The 21893-nt window shown below is 42.0% G+C and overlaps 1 protein-coding gene across 5 annotated transcripts in view; it reads right to left on the minus strand.

Annotated features, from left to right (window-relative positions):
- Nucleotides 1-3632: 3632 nt before the first annotated feature.
- RMDN2 (regulator of microtubule dynamics 2) overlaps nucleotides 3633-21893 on the minus strand; it is a 78510-nt gene continuing 60249 nt past the window's right edge. For all 5 annotated transcript variants that reach the window (XM_045447112.1, XM_045447111.1, XM_045447114.1 and 2 more), the window contains 3 exons: nucleotides 14428-14481; nucleotides 14259-14339; nucleotides 3633-4005 (listed from right to left, as the gene is read on the minus strand). In XM_045447112.1, the coding sequence (XP_045303068.1) occupies nucleotides 3952-4005; nucleotides 14259-14339; nucleotides 14428-14481 (189 nt within the window). In that variant the 3' untranslated portion in view covers nucleotides 3633-3951. The remainder of the gene's footprint in view (nucleotides 4006-14258; nucleotides 14340-14427; nucleotides 14482-21893) is intronic.

Raw genomic sequence — 21893 nt, forward strand, 5'->3', positions numbered from 1 at the left:
ACGGTCTCCTTGAGTTGAGACAAATTGATCAACAAAATCCCCAAATCCTAGCTAGATTTTTTTTTTTTAGAAATTAAAAAGCTGATTCTAATCATTAATACTGATAAATAGTTCAATGGAACAAACTAGAAAGTACATACGTAGATCTACACATATATGGAAGACTGATTTTTGACAAAGGTGCAAAGGCAATTCAGTAGGGAAACAATAGTCTTTTCAGCAGATGGTGCTAGAACAATTGTCTGTCCATATACACAACAAGTGAACCTCAATCCATACCTCACGCCATATACAACAATTAACCCAGAATGGATCACAGATTTCAGTGCAAAACCCCAAATATACAATTTTTAGAAGAAAATATAGGGGGAAAATTTTATAACCTTGGACTAGCACAGATGTTTAGATACTAGACCAAAAACAACATACGTGAAGGTAGAAATCGATTCACCAAGAGGAAAAACTTTTATCCTGTCAAAGACACGTTAAGGGAATTAACATGAAGGGAATTCTCTCTGCCACAGGGAGAGAGAAAACATTGGCAAATTACGTATCTAATAAAGGATTTGTATCTTTCAGAATATATGAAGAACTCTTAAAAGTCAATAAAGAAGAAAACAAGGATCTCAAGTAAAACAATGGGCCAACAATTGGAAGGGCCATTTCACCAAAAAAGATACACGAATGGCAAATACGCACGTGAAAACATGCTCAGTGTAATTTGTCACTAGGGTAATAAAAACCCCAATTAGATAGCACAACACATCTAGAGCAGTAGCTCAGATTATGAAGAGTGACCATCCCAAGTGCTGCTGAGAAGGTGGAGGAGGTAGAAAGCTCATTCATTGCTGGTGGGAATGTAAAATGGGCTAACCAGTTTGGAAAACAGCTTGACAGCTTTTTTTAAAATGCTAAACACAGATCCACCACATAATTCAGCCATTCTACTATTTATCCAAGAGAAATGAAAGCAGAGGTCCATTTAAAGAATTCATATGAATATTCAGAGCCTTGTTTGTGATAATCAAATACTGGGCGCTCCCCAAAGGCTCATCAACAGTTGAGTGGAGAGAAAGAACTGTGGTCTATCCATGCAGTAAAATGCCACTCAGCAAAAAAGGAATGAACTATCAGAACACACTGCAACATGGACGGATCTCAAAATAATTTAGTTGAGTGAAAGAAATCAGGCAGCAAAAGAGAGAACATAATGTACAAGTCCACTTTTATAAAAGTCCAGAAAACACAATCTATCGTGACAGAAAGCAGGACAGTGGTTGTTTGGGGACAGGAGGTGCAGGGACAGTCAGGAGAGAGGGGCTGCAGAAAGGTGGGAAGAAACTTTTGGGGTGATGGAAATATCTGCTATCTTGCGATGGTTTCAGGGATACATATGTCAAAAGACATCAAACTATACACTTTAAATATGCATATTCTGGTATGTCAGTTGTACCTCAACTGACATACTATTTTTTGTACCTCAACTGACAGCTATTTTTAAAACTTATGATTTGGCTTCAGGCACCTAGAGCAAGATAACTGGTTTGAGAGCTGCAAAAGTCACGGAACAATCAAGATATTAACTATGCTTGGTTCTAAAATGTGACATTGTCTTTAACTGTGAAATAACACATTCTTGTTAAACACCCCAAAATAGGTCATAAAGTCTATACTGAGGCTCTCAGGACACACACCGATCACTTGATCGGTAACAAGTCATTTCAAATGGGTTTCACCACCTCCTTTTTTCCTCTTTCCTTATCTTGGGAAAGGAGAAGGTGGGGATATGAAAACAGATTTAATATAAGGCAAGATATACAACAGGTTGTTGGAAAGTTATTTGAAACCAGAAAATGGGTATCAGTATCCAAAAAATAAATACAAGGAAAGATTTTTCTTCACCTTTAGCATTTTTTTTTTGTATACCCTTTCTTCCTTTCCTTTCCTTTTTCCCTTTCTTTCCTTCCACCTCCTGCCTCTTACCCCCACATCCCACCCCACCTTTGCTGGCAGGGTTGCCCAGAAGTTCAGGCTATAGCACGAACTGGAACAGACTGTCCAAGTTCAAACCTCATGCTGTACTCCTGTACTCAGTATGGTATTTAATATCTCATGCTTTAGCCCCCCGGTCTGTAAATAGGGTAATACCAAAAGTTCCTTCTCTCTGGACTGCTGAGGATTAAATGATTTGATATAGGTAAAGCACTTAAAACAGGCAGAACCACGGTTAACAGCATGCAAGTGTTACCGTTCTCGTGGCCCCTAATTTACGACAGACATGTTGGACTCCAATCAGTTAAATGTAAAAAGCCCTGGGCTCGGAGAAGACGGCAGAGGGCATGAGATTCCAGGAGCTGGAACCCAGTCCTGGCTTGGCCAGTCCCCAGCTCCCTGCCCCCATCTGTGCTACTGATGCATCAGAGCTTAAACTGTTTACTGGGGAAATGAGGACGGTCTCCATGGTCCCGTCCAGGTGTTAGCACTGCTTTTTATCATTCAAAGTTACATAAATATTATCAAATGAAAAGCTTTTTGACAACTGTTAGGCACAATGGAGATTTTCATGTTACAACGTAGGTCATTCATTATTTAGTAAGAAAGACAAGTAACCTTGCCAATTATATGGACAGAACAACTGATAAAACTCTAGCAGAACACCAAGTGACTTCTTCAATGTTTCATGAGAAATTTTAACACGCAGTTTATCGTCTTCTGAAATGGGACCCATGCGAAGTTCTGGTGCAAAGGCACATTTTCATATAGTTGAGATCAGATGTATACACTATTTTGCCTCTTACTTGGCACTTAAGATGCCTTATGCATTCACTATTTTTGTAATTTTTTCAACGTCAAAATAATATCCTACTGTAGTTATATTCCAATATGGTTAACCACTTCCTTATTGTTGGCCATAGTGTTCTACTGTAATAAATAATGCTGTCATAAACATTTGTGCATAAATCATTATACCTTTTCTCCTTAGGACTATTTCCTGGAAATGACATTACAAGATTAAAGAATCAATACATTTTGAAGGCTCAGGACATTTTTAAGGGTATTTTGACACAAACATTTGGTAAAGTGTTTGTGTCAAAATACCCTTCTACCAGCTGTGTATGGGAATGTTCCAACTCGTGCCATCATTATCAGCATTGAATATTTTTAAAGTATTTTTCATGTTTTATTTATTTATTTTGAGAGAGAGAGAGAGAGAGAGAGAGCGAGCCAGAGCACAAGCTGGGAAGGGGCAGACAGAGGGAGAGAGAGAATCCCAAGCAGGCTCTGCACTGTCAGTACAGAGCCCGATGCAGGGCTTGAACCCACAAACCGTTGAGATCATGACCTGAGGCGAAATCAAGAGTCAGATGCTTAACCGACTGAGCCACCCAGGCACCCCGGATATTTCTTGAAAGAAAAAAAATCCTTGCTAATTTAATATTAAAACATTACCTTACTGTAATTTCATTCACATTTCTGATTACTGGTTACAATACATTTACTCTTTTGTTTTTCCTCTTCTGTCAACAATGTGTTCATGACCTCTGCCTATTTTTTTCCGTTTTTCATTCGCATTAATGAAATTTTGTTTTGCCAGGTCTCCACTGAAACATTAATCAGACACTCACTAGAGGTCATTTTATTGAATTGATTTAAACATTTTATTTAAAGAAATATTCTGAAGACTATAGTTTATTGGTAGGAAAAATAGAAATCATACGTGTTTAAAGATCATTTTGTACTGACATTATGCGAAATCGACTTCTCCAAGTAACATTATTAGTTTCGCAGTGATACTAGTGGAATGCATGCTGCAGAAGCATGGTTTTACCTTCAAATCTGAGCACGTTACCCTTACATCAGAAAAGAAAAAGGGATAATAAAAAACGCCACTTGGATTAGTTCAAAGTTTAGTAGACCACATCTGATTTGTTGAAGAGTGAGTTCTTTTATTTACCTCTTCAAGGAAGTGCTTATTTTTTTCACTTCTTTCTGTGCATCTTTATCCTATAAAGAAAATACAAATACACAATGAAATTTCACACATTTATCCTGCTACTCTAGCTACTTTGAAACAATCTTTGGTTGAGCGAGGGGATACTTTGTGAGGGACCATTACAAGGAAACTACAGATTTCTGAGATCCAGGCAGGATTCAGATCTCCGAGACCATGTGTAATGCAGAGAGCTACTCCCAGGCTGTTCCCCCCGCCAGGTCTGGAGGGGTGGGATACCGGAAGAAGAGATCCTTCGGTGTAAGCTGACGTATTGGCCCTCACCACTGTGTTAATGGTAACATTGTTTTTTTTTTTTTTTTTTCTTCAGCTGTATGATGTGGAAGAAGTCCTAGCCTCAGCAGCAGGATTGGAAGAAATTAGAGATTCCACTGCAAGATCCAGGCTAGCTATACATTTCATCACTGACGTCATCAAGTAGTTTATATTAAAGGTGAAAAACCATATAATATGTTTTCTACATGGTCTAATATATTCCACTTGTTATTTCTTTAAAACGAGAGTGGAGGTTAGAAACAGTGGCAATAAATTTAGATGGCAGGGTACTCCTGTGCACTTTTGCATTTAACATTTATTGAGTACCTAATTAGAAAGAATTTAAGGGATGTAACAAATTAAAACAAATAGATGAGAACAAATGAACAACATAATATTTGGAAGTGGCTGTTAGATTAAACAAACAAACAAACAAACAAACCTGGAAGTTCTTCAATAGTTTTAATCATAATGTAGTGTCTGGTCAATCAGATGTCTACCTACTAGCAAATCAGTATTTTTTCAAGGTTGTGAGAAACTATGATTAATGAATTTAGGGGATTAATGCATTATTTAAAATAACATATAAAAATATGTTTATCTTGGTAACCCTGGGGATAGTTCAGTGCCTGGCACCGATAAGTCCCTCAATAGGGTACCTATTAGCAGTAACATTTCCCATTAATCGATGTTTAGGGATCAATTTCTTGCAGAATAATGACATAAGCGAGAGAATCATTTCAACTAGATGCCTAAAGGAATGAACGTGCACAAACCAGAAGGAAAGATTTAAAATTAAGATCACAGTTTGGCAATATGTGTCCTTGCGCACCCCCACCCCCCCACCCCAATTCAACTGGCAGTGAACGCGCTGACCGCACACCCACAGCCACACCCGTGCACACAACACCCCTCCCGTTGTACCTTGTTCCCGGGGCTTCCATCCAAGCATTTCATTTATTTATTTGTTATGTGCAGGCTTTTTAGCCCAAAACGCCAGCTAACGCCGCTACCCCCAAACACGCTTTCCTCTGTTATTGCCCCAAATGTCTGCCCTTCCCACCATCAACCCTCATTGGGTGCTCCCCCCAATACCACCCTCCTTGAGTCAACCTCCCACTTTTCCTCTTTTTCTCACACATGTCTACAGAGCTCCCTGGCACTCCGGTTAGGGGACTTGTTTTGAAGTCATTTTTGTATAACCAGCAATGCATTTGCTGAGAATATATTTTGGGGGTAGAGGATAATTGTCCTCTGCCATTTCTTATAGCTGTTAATCTCCTGGTCACTCTCCTTTTACATTTGTTTTTTGACTTTGGCACCTGGGTCACTCTCCATGCCAAGGTCTGCCATCACTGTTGGAGACATCCTAGTCCCCATGGACCGTGGATCCCACCTTCCTGGAGTTAGCCTCCTCACCTCCGATGCCCTCACCCATCACCCTGGTGAGCAGACCCTGGGCTGTGTCATGACCTACAACTGCCCTACCTCTGAAATAGGCGTCCTGCCCTCTGAACACAACTGCCCGTCTTTTCGTGTCATTTATCCAATTACTCTAACAATAATTTTTCAACTTCCACAGATTTATTAGGAGATTTTCTTTCCTTCTTGTTCTCTGCCAGCTTTCTCCTGCTTTGACTTATTTTGTTTGTTTGTTTTGCCTTGACTTGTTTTCTACCCACTTTAGACTCTATATCCAGCGACCTTTGAACTAAAAGACAAAAGCCCCTTCCCCCTCTGTGGCACCTGCCCTGGGTCTCTACAAACCCCCAAGTCCACAAACCCATCAGCTTTTCTATTGAGTTGGCAACAAAAAAAGAGAACCCTGATGCGCTCTGGATGCCTTTCTGAGCTCCTCAGGGCCTCCCTTATTCTCCCAATTATCTCCTCGCTCCTTGGTCGTTCTTGAATCCTTCCTTCTTTGCGGACCTTCTCGTCATTTAAATATGCTCCCCTATTTCCCATCTAAAAAAAACACAACGATTTCTCGCCTCTGGCACCACTTCTCCTCTCTTCCCCATCAAATTGTTGGAAGTGCGTCTACCAGCACCGACCACGTTGTCTCAGTGCTCTGCACGGTCTCTGCGGCTGTCGTTCCACTGACCACAGTCTGGGTTAAGATCACCAGTGACACAGACATCATTGAACTCAGCTCATTCCAGTCCTGACTTCTCCAGGGTTTCTGACAGAGGTGACCACTTCCACCATCCTTTGGCTTCTGAGGCCCTGCCTCGTGGGGTCACTTCTGCTGGTCTCCCTTGGAGCTTCCTTTTCCTCCTCCCCTTCCATTATGCTGCTGTTTTCTCAAAGCTGATCCTCTGCCTGCTGCCTTTCAAACACTATATAACTTCACTGGGTGACCTCTGCTACCTTGTGGCTTCAGACATCATTTATGTGGCAAATATAAAATCAGTTTATGGATTTGAAAATCTCACAAACTCAAAATGTCTATAACTGAGCTCACCTTCTCTACCAAATCTGGCTCTCCAGTGCTCCCCGGGTCCTTAAAGGGTACCTCCATCTGCCCTGGTCCGTTTCTAAAGCCAGGAACCCCGATCTCATTCTTGAGTCCTCCAACTTCTAGATATTCAATTTCTTTTTTTTTTTTTAATTTTTCTTTCAACGTTTTTATTTTTGGGACAGAGAGAGACAGAGCATGAATGGGGGAGGGGCAGAGAGAGAGGGAGACACAGAATCGGAAACAGGCTCCAGGCTCTGAGCCATCAGCCCAGAGCCCGACGCGGGGCTCGAACTCACGGACCGCGAGATCGTGACCTGGCTGAAGTCGGACGCTTAACCGACTGCGCCACCCAGGCGCCCCTAAAAGTTGTTTTCTGATTGAACAAAGTTTTTGGAAATAGGTTGAGAGCTGCAAAAAGAATAGAGGCTGATAGCTTTCGACAGTGATGTAATAAAGGAAAAATGGCCCCAATACTCAGCATAACGTTTCATTATTTTTTTAAAGACAAATACCAATGCGTTAGATTTTTTACCAACAACTTTTATTAATCTACTGAGGAGAGGTTATCTTATTGCCTATTACAGCTTACAAATTCTGCATTCAACATTTCCCAGAATGCATCACGGTACATCTTTCTACTACGTTTATTTTCAGTGATACGTCATTTGCCAAAAGTCTAAATTATAGACTGAATTGTGTTCTAAAGGGTTCTTGATAGTTTCGTTTTCCAGTCTGAGTTTTCTTATATAAATTGTAGATAAAGGCATTTCTACTTTGACTTGAAGCCTGGGAGACTTCCCAGTGTGAGCATTTTAAGGCTGACTAAGGTGTATGTGATCATGGAAGTCTTTCCTTCCATCATGATACTGAGAGTGTCCTATGCAGTGACAATCCTCACATGTCCTGCAACGTTGCTCTACGAGGAAAGGGGTTCTCATGTTCATTTCATTGAATTGCTTCTCTAACATGAATCATCTAGTATTTCCCAAATGGCTTCCTCCTCCTGGTAAAGACTTGCTCCCTTCCTGCTTGGTTTGCTCAGTGTTCTGTGCATTTGAAGCCTTGAGCTTTGGCTGAAGGTGACAGAGTTTCTCCCCTGTGGGAACTCTTGTGTCTATAAAGGTTAAAGCTGAGGCTGAAGGTTCTTCTCCATTCATTACATTTATAGGGTTTCGCTCCGGCGTGTATTCTCATGATGGCTAAGGTTAGAACATCAGCTAAGGGCTTTACCACATAGATGACATTCGTGTAGTTTCTCTGCCGTGTGAATTCACTCAGGCTGTTTCAAGGATGAGTCGTTACTGGAGGCATTTCTGCTCTGATTATAGGCAAAGCGTTTTCCTCCTGTGTGAATTCTCTGCTGTGAACAGAAGTTAGCTCTCGGGCTGAAGCGCGTGCCACGTTCGTTACATTGGTAGGGTTTCTTTCCAGTTAACACATTCTGGATCACTTGAGCTGTGGGTATTTCCCCATTCTCAAAGAGCTCCTCTCCAGTGTGAAATCTCAGCTACTAACGGGGACAGGAGAGGATGTGAAAGGCCTGCCTGCATCCACTCGTCTATTCATTTTTCTACATACGAATTCTATGCTGATCCTTCAACGATGGTCTCCAGATAAAGTCTCTGCCGCATTGGTTACACTCACATGGTGTGATACTCTCCTCCGTGTAAGCGTTCTTCTTCATAGCATGTCAACTGCCAGGCATCTGATCAATTCTGAGGGCTTCACTATGTTTCAAGCACTCGATATATTGTCCACATTTGCTCAAATGTCATCTTCTAAGGACTCAGGTTGTGGTTTTGAATTCAGGGTACTCCTTCCTTCTCCAGATTCACACCATCCAAACCTTTCTGCTGAAGCAGCACGCTTTCTCTCCATTGAAAACACTGAAGTTTCAAATTCCAGGGATACAAGGCTGCTCACATGCATGAATCTAGGCCCTGGAGCCCAAGGGCTGACACTGTCAATACCAAGTGCAGTGTGACGAGCTTAGGGCTCCCTGGGGCATAAGACGTGTCACAAGTAACTATCATGCCAGGAAGAGGTTACAAGTGCCACAAGAAAGAGGCACATGAGGGAAAATATATCAATACTCTCCGCCAAAGGCTTTGGATAAGTAAGAGAGAGACTTACTTATATTAAATGGTTACACTCCTGGCATGTGCGTGATGATTATCAAACATCAACCTGACTAGACTGAGTGCTGGGTAAGAATGACTGATCCCAGACTGATGCCGTGTCGCCAGTTACTTTAAGAATATTATTAAAGGAGGTCTAAGAGCGACGCCTGGGTAGCTCAGTTGGTTAAGCATCCAACTCCTGATTTGGGCTCAGGTCATGACCTCACAGTTGTGAGATTGAGCCCCATGTAGGGCTCTGCTAGAACATGGAGCTTGCTTGGGATTCTCTCTTTCTCTCTCTCTCAAAATAAATAAAATAAACATCAAAAAAAAAGAGGTCTAAGAAACTTCTTTAAGGTGTTTTTAAGATCAACCTAAGAAATATAAGCAAGGCCATTATAGATCAAGAAAGCTTAACAAGTAATATATTTTGGACTGCCAATAAAAGGTTAGAACCCAAAGAGTGGAAATAGGGAGTTGTAAACAGATTAATAGTCCCTGCCTGCAACTCATGAAAATGTCTCTTCAGAGAGTAGGAAAAGTGTGTCCCTTCTTTAGTGGCCTTATTCATTTCCTTTTTAAAAAATATTTATTTTTTTATGTTTTATTTTTTATATTTGAGAGAGAGACAGAGAGACAGAGAGCAAGTAGGGGAGGGGCAGAGAGACAGAGGCAGAATCTAAAGCAGGCTCCAGGCTCTGAGCTGTCAGCACAGAGCCTGACGCAGGGCTCAAACTCATGAACCGTGAGATCATGACCTGAGCCGAAGTTGGACGCTTAACCGACTGAATCACCCAAGAGCTCCCCAAAATATTTATTTTTGAGAGAGAGAGAGAGCTCAAGCAGGGGAGGGACAGAGAGAGAGGGAGACAGGATCCAAAGCGGGCTCCACGCTGATAGCAGAGAGCCCGATGTGGGGCTTGAACCCATGAACTGTGAGATCATGACCTAAGCCAAAGTTGGACCCGTAACCAACTGAGCCATCCAGGCACCCCTAATTTCTTTTAAAATGCACCAGGAAGAATGAATTCTCCAGGCCCAGAAAATAAGTTCAAACCAGAAATAAACAGGCAAATAAGAATTTCTAACAAATGAGACCATGGGCAATATTGCTGGGTTTCAGTAACTGACCCTACTCATACTCTGAGCTGTAGCATTCCCTTAGCTGGAAGGCAGGCTGAACATCTGTGGACTAATTATAGCTTATAAACTTATCTGAGAAACCAATCTCTTAATTAAAAAAAAAAAATCAAATATGAGGGACGCCTGGGTGGCTCAGTCGGTTGAGCCTCTGACTTCGGCTCAGGTCATCATCATGGGTTCGATCCCAGTGTCGGGCTCTGTGCTGACAGCTCGGAGCCTGGAGCCTGCTTCGGATTCTGTGTCTCCCTCTCTCTGCCCCTCCCCCGCTCATGCTCTGTCTTTGTCTCTCAACAATAAATGTTAAAAAAAATCAAATATGAGGTCTTAATTAAGACAGAAGATTAAAAGCACGATTAGGATTTTATTACTAAGAGTGGTTACTAATGAGAGGGATGATTCTCCATTTATATAACAGGATGGAAATAACAGCCCAGGATTTTAAACAACAGGTTAACTTTAAAGCCAGCTACACAACTTGTTAGCCAGGAAGACGTGTTCTTTACATTGAACACTCCCGGAGTCCTTCTCTTCCTGACACTGTTCCCGGTATAGTTTATTTCCTATCCTACAAGAGTTTGTCTTAGAAGAGCAATTAATGTTACGTGAAAATGTGACAACAATTTCAGAACAGTTTTTTTCTTTACCAAATTAGCACATCCCTCGCCGTAAAGCAAAAGATTACATAATGCTTCCTGCACCGAACTTTGGCAGCCTGCCCCAGGTCAGTAACTTGGATACTTTGTCCAGGCAAACAACTCCCAGGCTGCCAGAGTGGTCATGATTTCCTTCATCAAGCATTCTCACACTGCCTTTGACACAGGAATCCTTTTTCAGTTTAAAAGTGCAACGTTTCTGGGGCTCCTGGGTGGCTCAGTCGGTTGAGCGTCTGACTCCCATTTTCAGCTCAGATCACGATCTCATGTTTTGTGGGTTCGAGCCCCACGTCGGGCTCTAAGCTGACAGCATAGAGCCTGCTTGGGTTTCTCTCTCTCCCTCTCTCTGTCTGCCCCTCCCCCATTTGTGCTGTCTCTGTCTCTCTCAAAATAAGTAAATAAACTTAAAAAAAATTTTTAAAGTGGAACGTTTCTCAGGACCCGAGATGACCTTCCTAGAGTCAAGAAAAGGCCACGTGAATAATAAAATACTGTAGTTTCAAGTTCTGGGGATGTAAAGTTGCTCACATGCAGGAATCTGGGCCCTAGAGCCCAAGGGCTGACACTCCCAATATCAAGTGCAGTGTGGTGAGCTCAGAGCTCCCTGGAAGGGGCAGAAGACATCACAAACGCCTCCAATGTCAGGAAGAGGTTACAAGTGCCACGAGAAAGAAGCAGGTATGTCAGGCAGGTTCACATGACAGAGGGAAAACTGATGGCTGGGTTGCCTTCACTGTTATTAGTGGCTCTGCTGGACATTTTGGAAATGAACAGACTTGTCAGCAAAATCACTAATGGGGTGGGTATATTTCAATCTGGAAAAACTTACAGAGATAGGGGGACTACAGATAACTCTCCTCAGTCTATTTTCTAATTGAAAAAAAAATTGATATTCCTGACATTACATTTACTACTCGAAACAAAACAACAAAACAAAACAAAACCTCCTAGAAAATATAAATGGAAACATCATTGGAAAAATAAGTAATGTAGGAAATACTTATTAATGCTATTTTGCTTATTACCTAAATATTTCCACAGTGCCCAGCTTTTTATTTTTATGCTATGAGTCTTCTGATTTTTCCTATCAGTACTTATGGGTGCTTATTACATGCCAGGCATGGTAGTTGGCACTGGGAATACAGGGGTGAATGAACCACACTTAGCTGTGACTTTCCTGGAAGAATCACACAAACAATTATACAACCACAAACCGTGCTAGATGATGTGAAGGAAAAGTACGAGGTACTTTCTTGCCTGGGAGTGGCAAGGAAGTCTTTCCTAAAGAAATGACATTTATGGTGAGGCCTGAAGGGTGAGCAGGAATAAAGCAGGGGAAGGGAGTGGAGGGCTTGGGTGGGAGTGTTTCAGGAAGAGGCAAGAACAGGTCCCGAGGGTGTGAAGCAGGGAAAGGCATAGTGCAGAGGTGGGGGGAGTGGGCAACAGAGATCAGAGCCTTGAAGGACATGCTAAACATTTAGGACTTTATCCCCAAAGCAAAAGGTTTCAAGTAAGAAGTGACATATTGAGGTTTATTCAATCTGTTCCTTTGCTGCTACTGAGAGCCAAGAATGGCCTGGTGGAAGGAAGAAAGCCAAAGACCAGTGGGAGGCTCGCACGTCGTAGTTCTGGTGAACTCGGGTGGTTTCCTGCTTGGAGTGGTAGCAGTCGAGTGAGAGGGCAGTTGGCTAGCTCAAGGCATGCTTTAGAAGAGGAAGACTGAGACTTGGTGAGTGGGTGGATGTCTGTGTCGGGGGCTGAGGGAGATGATTCCCAACTGATGGACGGATGTGCCATTTACTAGAGAGGAAGTTGGAAAAGACCAGATCCAAAGGCCCAATGACGAGTTAAGTTTGAGATGTCTGCGAAACATCTCGGTACAGATGTCAAGTAGGAAGTTGGATACTCAGGTCTTAGGGCTCAGAATGGAGGTCTAGAGATACGAATTTGAGGACTCCTGGCAGGTAGATAGCATCCGAAGCCATGGACCATAGGTTTGTGGGACAGGATGGAGGAGAGAGGAGAGGAAAGGAGAGGAGGGGAGGAGAGCGGAGGGGAGGAGAGGGGAGACTTAGGGACCAAGGACCAAACCCTGGGGGGGGGGGTCATTGATATTTAGCCCTTGTGTGACAGCTCTGGATATCGTACACAACTATTTGCACGTGAAACCAGGTATTATGCCTCACTATCATACTGTATGCTAATCTCAAATTCTAAAAAGAATGCACAGACCCTCAGTTTTAAATGACTGCATATAACCTGAAACATCATTCAGGAGAGGTGGAAAAGATGGTAGGGTCCCCACCACCTCTATGGAGCAAGCAACCAGAGGGACAGAATCTGTTTTCTGCCCAAACAATTGCACAAAGTGTCTTCCGGAGAAGTGCCGCTCCTGAGCCTAGGCTGTTGTGCGCTTCGACCAAGTGAGGGATCGGAGTGAGAAGGCCAATCAACCCCACAGGAAACCCCAAACGTAAGCCGTCCGAGACCTTGCGCGGGTGGTTGCCAGCAAGGCCCAGTGAGGCCTGAGCAGCCCTGTTTAAAGACGGAGGCATCCCTGAACCCTGAAGTTCCCGGCAGGTCTTCTTACGCTCCCCCCTTTCTTCCTTGTTTCCCAGGACTGCGCTGAACACCCCTGCCCCTCCCCCTCCAGGCAAACAAATCTCCGCTTTTCCACCTCTGTGCCTTTGTTCACCGCCTGCAAGGCACTTCACTCTCACCTCCACCTTACGTACACTCTCAAAGTCCACCTCTGATGCTACCGGATCTCTTCCAGGTGAAAATAATTTCTCCCTTTCCACTATTTCCATCACCAGTTACTTGCACCTCTCTGAGCGCTTCAGGCTTTCCACCCTGGGCTACAGTTACTTGGGTATATGGCTTATATTCTCCCCCAGGCTGTGAGCTGCTAGAGAGCTGTGGGTGTGTCTATATTTGAGGTTCACAACCACCATCGGAGCCGGTTTTGCTTCCGCAGAGAAGACAAAGGATGCTCCTTTCTGAGGCATTCCTTTCCGCTGTGATTCAGAGGACGGTAATGTGCGGCGGTATGAGAAGGGAGCAGGAAAACACTGATCTATTTCCTTGTATTCCTACAATACCAATATACGGCTCACAGCAACACAGACTGGGCCATTAACTCTGAAATTCCTAAAACAGAGCACATCCAGAATCCTGAATTAGTGAATAAAAGGGCAAGAAGCAACGGGATAGTTTCTTCTTCGTTAGCGGTAGGCATTCAAAGACCAAGAAAATGTCAATGCATCATTTTTAAGCTTCTTCGCGGTAGAGGATAACCACACCCTACTGTGAGCAGGAGACTGAAGACGGCAGACCCCTGGACGGTCTTCTTGCGGTCTAATGCTTAACAAGCATCAGTATATTTTAACTGCTAGCCCATGATTTGTGTGTCCCTTAAAGAGGCAGGGAGTCTGCTGGTGAAGGGTTACCCACAGCAATTCTAAAAACTTCACAGCACATGTTCAATCCCAGTGAAATCCCAAATGTTTTAGTATGGGAGAAAAACCCAGAGGCATCTAAGCCAGCTGTTCCTACCTGGCGCTAGAAAAGTACTGGTGAAAATAACAGCCTTCGCTGTCCCTGTTGGGACTTACCTCTTTGGTAACACAAGGGAGCAATACTGCCAAATTACAAAACTTCACAGCATCATCTGTTTGTTCAAGATCGATGTAACACTAGAAATGAAAAGTCGACAATGTGAAAGGGAATCCCATTTTTATGTAATGCATTCAAAGTGATCTTAAAACAAGTGGTCTTCCTTACCTTGGCCAAGAACAAGTAATTGGACTTAGAAAAACCAGGGTGTAGTTCTTCAACCTGATTTTAAGAGAGAACAGAAAAAAGAATAAATGGGGCAATATTATAACAACCAGTAAAGAATCAAATATTAACCAAGTTGTCTGAAAAATTTAGATTGGTTGTATTACATCTGACTCATTTGATCAATTCAAGTATGGTGGAAATACAGCTTTTGATATTATCCATTAAAATGAGATTATTATTGGGGCGCCTGGGTGACTCAGTCGGTGAAGCATCCAACTTCGGCTCAGGTCATGATCTCACAATTTGTGGGTTCGAGCCCCACATCGGGCTCTGTGCTGACAGCTCGGAGCCTGGAGCCTGCTTCGGATTCTGTGTCTCCCTCTTTCTCTGCCCCTCCCACACTCATGTTCTGTCTCTCTCTGTCTCAGAAATAAACAAACATTTTAAAAAATGAGATTATTATTATTATGCTCATAGAGCTTATGAAACAATGAGATCCTTTAAGATTTCAGGATTCCTTTGTATAACCTATCCTTTCTCTTTTTTTCTTTTCGAGGACAGAAACAATTGGCGATACATTCTCCCAAGACAAGTCCTATACAATTTAGTCTATTTAGGAGACGATTAGAGGATGATAGGTATCCCATGACAAACATCATCCTCCACTACATTAGTATTTGATTTCTTATGATTTCAACACATCCCATGGGCTGAATAATATCTAAAGTCCATCACGTCAAGTATTTTTGAAGAAAAGACAGAACCGGGAAACAACTAGTCCAAGTAGCAGACCTACTTACAAATTTTAGTAAGTGGGTATTATGAAGGCACTTTACTAAACTCTTATGCACATCTACTAAACTTTTTTTTAATGTTTATTTGTTTTTGAGAGGGAGAGAGAGAGAGAGACAGAGAGAGAGAGTGTGAGCAGGGGAGGAGCAAGAGAGAGAGGGAGACACAGAATCCAAAGCAGGCTCCAGGCTCTGAGCTGTCAGCACAGAGTCCAGTGCGGGGGTTCGAACTCACAAACCGCAAGATCATGACCTGAGCTGAAGTCGGATGCTTCACCGACTGAGCCACCCAGGCACCCCACACATTTACTAAACTTTTATGCATCAGCTCCCTTTCTTTATCTCTGGTGAATAAGAATTCTTGCAGGCATCTAGCATTGTTACTAGAGAGCACTTCTTAGAACCTAAGTTAATCTTCGGTCAGCTGCTGCTGTATTAAGGGCCAATGCAAATAAGCTCCCAATCTGACCTTGGAACCCAACCCAGAGAGACGTAGAACCCAAGCAAAGAAGGTTACTTTTTTTTTTAATGTTTATTATTTATTTTGAGAGAAAGAGACAGCAGGGGGAGGGGCAGAGAGAGAGAGAGAGGGAGAGAGAGAATCCCAAGCAGACTCCATGCTGTCACTGCAAAGCCCAATGTAAGGCTTGAACCCATGAACTGTGAGCCCACAACCTGAGCCGAAACCAAGAGTTGGATGCTTAACTTCCTCCAGGAGCCCCAAGAAGGTTACTTTAAAAAATTTACAAAGATATGCATGTTTTACAAGATACAAGTGATACGAACATTTCCAAAACTAAAAAGTGAGTGCTTCTTTGTTCTGACTTTATTTTCAATTTCAATCTCATCTCCCAGGGGTAACCACTATCAACAGTTTGACATGAATCTTACCAGATCCTTTATCAAGCATACACAAGTTAAAAAAAAAAATTCACTTTGGAAAAAAATGAATATGGGACCATTTCTGTATATTGGTCCAAAACTTTTTTTCCCACAACATATCACAGACATATTTCTGTGTTTGCATACACAGATCCACCTCGTTCCTAAGAGGTGTATTTCATATTACGCATATGCCGTAATTAAATTAAGCATTCTTTATTACACATTTAGACATTTTTTTTACTGTTACCAATAATGATCAGTGAAATACTTTCTCCTGTATACTTGTGTACAAGTGTGATTATGTCTGTAGAAGAGATTCCTGGAAGTTGAATTGCTGAGTCAAAGGATACATGCATTTTAAAGATGGATACTATTGGGTGGATCTAAGACTTAGGGGGCTGAGGAGTTCACATCTTTGGTAAAGGGCATATACTCTACAAAACCCAAAAGGGAAGGATCCTAGGATAAAGTGTCTTGGGCTGGAGAGTCAAACTGGGTGTTTATTCTTTAGGACCGAGTAGATGAACAGTGTGTGGATCTGGCCAAGAACTTGCTAGTGAAACAGCAAGGCTGCCGACAGATGGGAGGACACTGTCAAGTTCAATCCTAGCCAGAGCCTGGAAAAGCCTAGAGAGCCACCCATGGTATTGATGAGTTCTGGTTCTGCTGGTTCTCTCTTGTCCAATCATTTCCATCTCTACTCTTCAAGTCTACTAAGTGCATTTTTTAAGTCTCTCTAAAAGGAAGACTTTGATTAAACTTTGTTTGGTTGCACCTTCTTCTACGTCCAGTAGTTGCCCAGCTCTGTCCAAAACCTGTTCATAAAACTTGCTTCAACGTATGAGAATAAGCAGCTTATTTCTTTTTTTAGTTAGTTAATTATTTTTTAAATTTACATAAAAGTTAGGATATAGCACAACAATGATTTCAGGAGTAGATTCCTTAATGCCCCTTACCCATTTAGCCCATTTCCCCCTCCCACAACCCTCTGCTTGTTATCTACATTTAAGAGTCTCTTATGTTTTGTCCCTTCCCTGTTTTTATATTATTTTTGCTTCCCTTCCCTTATGTTCATCTGTTCTGTGTCTTAAAGTCCTCACATGAGTGAAGTCATATGATATTTGTCTTTCTCTGACTAATTTTGCTTAGCATAATACTCTCTAGTTCCATCCACATAGTTGCAAATGGAAAGATCATTCTTTTTGATTGCCGAGTAATACTCCATTGTATATATATACCATATCTTCTTTATCCATTCATCCGTCAATGGATATTTGGGCTCTTTCCATACTTTGGCTATTGTTGATAGTGCTGCTACATATATAGGGGTGCATGTGCCCCTTTGAAACAGCACACTTGTATCCCTTGGATAGATACCTAGTAGTACAATTGGTGGATCATAGAGTAATTCTATTTTTAATTTTTTGGGGAACCTCCATACTGTTTTCCCGAGTGGGTGTACCAGTTTGCATTCCTACCAGCAGTGCAAAAGAGATCCTCTTTCTCTGCATCTGTTGTTGCCCGAGTTGTTAATGTTAGCCATTCTGACAGGTGTGAGGTGGTATCTCATTATGGTTTTGATTTGTATTTCCAGGATGATGAGTGATGTTGAACATTTTTTTTATGTGTCCGTCTGCCATCTGGATGTCTTCTTTGGAGAAGTGTCTATTCATGTCTTTTGCCCATTTCTTCACTGGATTTTTTTTTGGGGGGGGGCAGTGTTGAGTTTGATAAGTTCTTTATAGATTTTGTATACTAACCCTTTATGTACTATGTCATTTGCAAATACCTTCTTCCATTCCATTGGTTGCCTTTTAGTTTTGCTGATTGTTTCCTTCGCCGTGCAGAAGCTTTTTATTTTGATGAGGTCCCAATAGTTCAATTTTGCTTTTGTTTCCCTTGCCTCTGGAGATGTGCTGAGTAAGAAATTGCTGCTGCCGAGGTCAAAGAGGTTTTTGCCTGCTCTCTCCTCTAGGATTTTGATGGCTTCCTCTCTTACATTTAGGTCTTTCATCTATTTTGAGCTTATTTTTGTATATGGTGTAAGAAAGTGGTCCAGGTTCAATCTTCTGCATGTCGCTGTCCAGTTTTCCCAACATGATTTGTTGAAGAGACTGTCCTTATTCCATTGGATAGTCTGTCCTACTTTGTCAAAGAGTAGTTGGCCATATGTTTGTGGGTCCATTTCTGGGTTTTCTATTCTGTTCCATTGATCTCAGTGTCTGTTTTTGTGCCAGTACCATACTGTCTTGATGATTACAGCTTCGTAATAAAGCTTGAAGTCCGGGGGTGTGATGCCTCCAGCTTCGGTTTTCTTTTTCAAGATTGCTTTGGCTATTTGGGGTCTTTTATGGTTCCATACAAATTTTAGGATTGTTTGTTCTAGCTCTGTGAAGAATGCTGGTGTTATTTTGATAGGGACTGCTTATTTCTTTAATATTGGCATTTTAATCCTGCATATATACCTTAGCACTTATGTGTAATTAGCCATCCTGATTATAAATCAGAACATCTCTTTCTTTTTGTGCTCATGGTTAAAAAAAAAGAAGCCGCCAAAGGTACATAGGCTACTAACAACACCAACTTCCTAAAATGGAGCAGATTCTAACTTTTTACCAAAGGGCTTGCCTAAATAACAAGGAAGGTAGTTATTTAGGTAAGTACCTAATGCTCAGTAGAATGTTCTAGTTAAGAAGCAGTTCCTAGCTAGGCTCTTAGAACACCCTATAATAATACCTGGCAGAGAATATTGTAGCTGTTTACTTGGTCTTGGCTGTACTAGTTCCCTGGAGACAGGAGCTGCATTGGTCATTTCTGCATTCCCTACATTGGCCATGCTGGTACTAGGTATGTGCTTAATAAACATTACTGAATAAGCTAGCATTGTTTTAAAAACATCTCATAGGGGCGCCTGGGTGGCGCAGTCGGTTAAGCGTCCGACTTCAGCCAGGTCACGATCTCGCGGTCCGTGAGTTCGAGCCCCGCGTCAGGCTCTGGGCTGATGGCTCAGAGCCTGGAGCCTGTTTCCGATTCTGTGTCTCCCTCTCTCTCTGCCCCTCCCCCGTTCATGCTCTGTCTCACTCTGTCCCAAAAATAAATAAACTTTGGAAAAAAAAAATTAAAAAAAAAAAAATAAATAAAAAATAAAAACATCTCATAAACTCAAGCCATAGCCCTCCACCATATCAGGGCATAGAAGAAGGCTCTGCAGGTGGTAAAACCACTCAGGAAGATCTAGAGGTCTTATGTTGCAAAGAGTGAGTGAGATCAGGGCTGCCCGTCTATCCCCCAACACTGCCACACCTGTTATCTACTACACACACCCAGGCACTGATTTCAGGCTCTCAACCACGCCATGGGCTGCACAGGAATAGCTCTGAGAGCTTTAAAAACACTGATCAGGTTTTAAAAACATTTTGTTGTGATCCAATAATTCCATTCCTAGGTACTTACCAAAGAAAATTAAAAACATGTCTACACAAAAGCTTGCGTATGAATGTTCATTGAAGCTTTATTAATAATAGCCCCAAACTGGACACAACGCAAATGTCCACCAATGGGCAAATGCATAAGCAGACTGTGGTATATCCACAAAATGGAATATTACAAGGCAGTAAAAAGGAACTATGGATACACTGATGAAATGAATGAATCTCAAAACATTATGCTGAGCAAAGGAAGCCAGATACACAAAGTAAAAGCTCAATGATTCCATTTATATAAACTTTTAGAATAGGTCAAAAAAAAACAGAAAAGCAGATCAGTGGTTGCCTGGGGCAGGGGCTGAGGGAAATTGACAGCAGAGGGGCAAAGAGAACTCCTGAAAGTGATGGAAATGTTCTAAATCTTAAAATGGTGGTGGTTACCTGAGTGTATTAATTTGCCAAGCTTCAATGAACTGCACACTTAAAATGGGTGCATTTTATTGAATATAAACTATATCTTAATATATTCAAAGATTCTGAAATAATTAGTCTGGATCATGGTCTGGGTTGGCATTTTTTTTTCAAAGTTCACCCACTTATTTGAGAGAGAGAAAGAGAGAGAGTAAGCAAGTTGGGGAGGGGCAGAGAGAGAGGGAGAGAGAGAATCCCAAACAGGCTCTGTGCTGACAGTGTGGATTCCATGCAAGGCTCAGTCTCAGCTCTCCAGATGATTCTAATGTACAGCCAAGGGTGAGAACCACTGCCTGAGAGAATTATGCCAGAATTTTGGATGAGGTGGGAAGCATGCTATAGTTTGAAAGAATTCCCACAGAGGATTCACAGATGACTCCTGATCTAAAATCACCTCCCTGGATTGCTGTGATGCTGTGGGGGATAAGATTTCACCAGTTATAAGAGCAAAATAATAGCAGTGAATGTTTATTTGTAGTTAGAGTAGTTAATGTGCGAGGTTCTGGGCCAAGAAAATTACAAGCATTATTTGATGAATTGTACCACAAATCATATAAAGTAGGTATTCATCTGCTTCACAGATGAAGAATTTAAGATTAGGAGAAATAAAGAAACACGGCCAGGTCACAGGGACAGGGAGAGGCCCAGATCTCAAACTGATTCTAAAGCTAATGCTCTACATCTCTCCAGAACTGAGACGGATGGTCTAGGGACACATTCCTGGCCCCTATGAATCCTCTTTGGAGAGACAGAGCTGGGGACAGGAGTCCTACAGTCTAGGGTCCAAAAACACGACTTCCTACTGGGACTAGGGGTTGCAGACTCTCCTAGGGCATGGGACCAAGTTCCTTCTCCTCCCCACACCTCCCAGATTTCTCACTTCCTCCCCAGCCTTTGCCCTTAGCACTCTGGGCTCCTCGGTACCCCCAGATGTTGCAGTCAATGTAGAGGGGAGCTTTCCTGATGCCTTCTGACTCTCTGAACAAACACCACCAAATGCATTTTCAGACAGAATCTAAGTCAAGACTGAATGGGGAGGTCCCCAAGATGGTTTGCCAAGGTGTTTACATTTTAATAACATTAACATTTTCTGAGCTGATATGGAGCACTTCCTAGGAGCTAGGAAATCGCTAAGTAATTTACTTGTATTAACTTATTTAATGTTCACAACAACACTCTGAGTCAGGTACTATTCTCTCCATGTTATTGATGAACTTGAGAGAAAGGTTAAGAAACTCGTCTAATGTTAATCAGCCGGTAAGTGGCAGAACTGAGATTTAACCAGGTGGTCTAGTTCTAGAGGTTGCAATCCTTACCTCTACATCGCTGGGCCTCTGATCACTTTTGATTTTATCTGTGTAATATTTCAGGTACATTAGCACCTTAAGAATTTGGGGGCAGTGTCCTAAAGATCTGATCCCCCATTTATAACTGCTACCATGGAGAAATGAGTTTCAAGCTCCAACGACATTTTTCCTAATTAGCTTAGCACCTTCTATGAACCATTTAGCTTAAATATACCCATGATCTATATATTTTTTTAAAATGTTTATTTATTTATTTTGAGAGACAGAGAGAGAGAGAGAGAGAGAGTGTGTGTGTGTGTGTGTGTGAATGGGGGAGGGCTAGAGAGCAAGAAAGAGAAGAGAGAATCCCCAACAGACTCCACACACAGCATGAAGTCCAACTTGGGGCTTGATCCTACGATTGTGAGATCATGACCTGAGCAGAAATCAAGAGTTGGTCACGTGACCAACTAAGCCACCCAGGTGCCCCTACTATGATCTGTATTCTTATAAATTTAAAATGAAATAACAGATTACCAGTGGTGGATAAAAGGTGAAGAAATAAGGATGATACAGTTTTAAACTACATTCATGTCTTTGGTCTGCCA

The sequence above is a fragment of the Leopardus geoffroyi genome, chromosome A3 (assembly GCF_018350155.1).
Source record: "Leopardus geoffroyi isolate Oge1 chromosome A3, O.geoffroyi_Oge1_pat1.0, whole genome shotgun sequence".
Lineage (NCBI taxonomy): Eukaryota > Metazoa > Chordata > Mammalia > Carnivora > Felidae > Leopardus > Leopardus geoffroyi.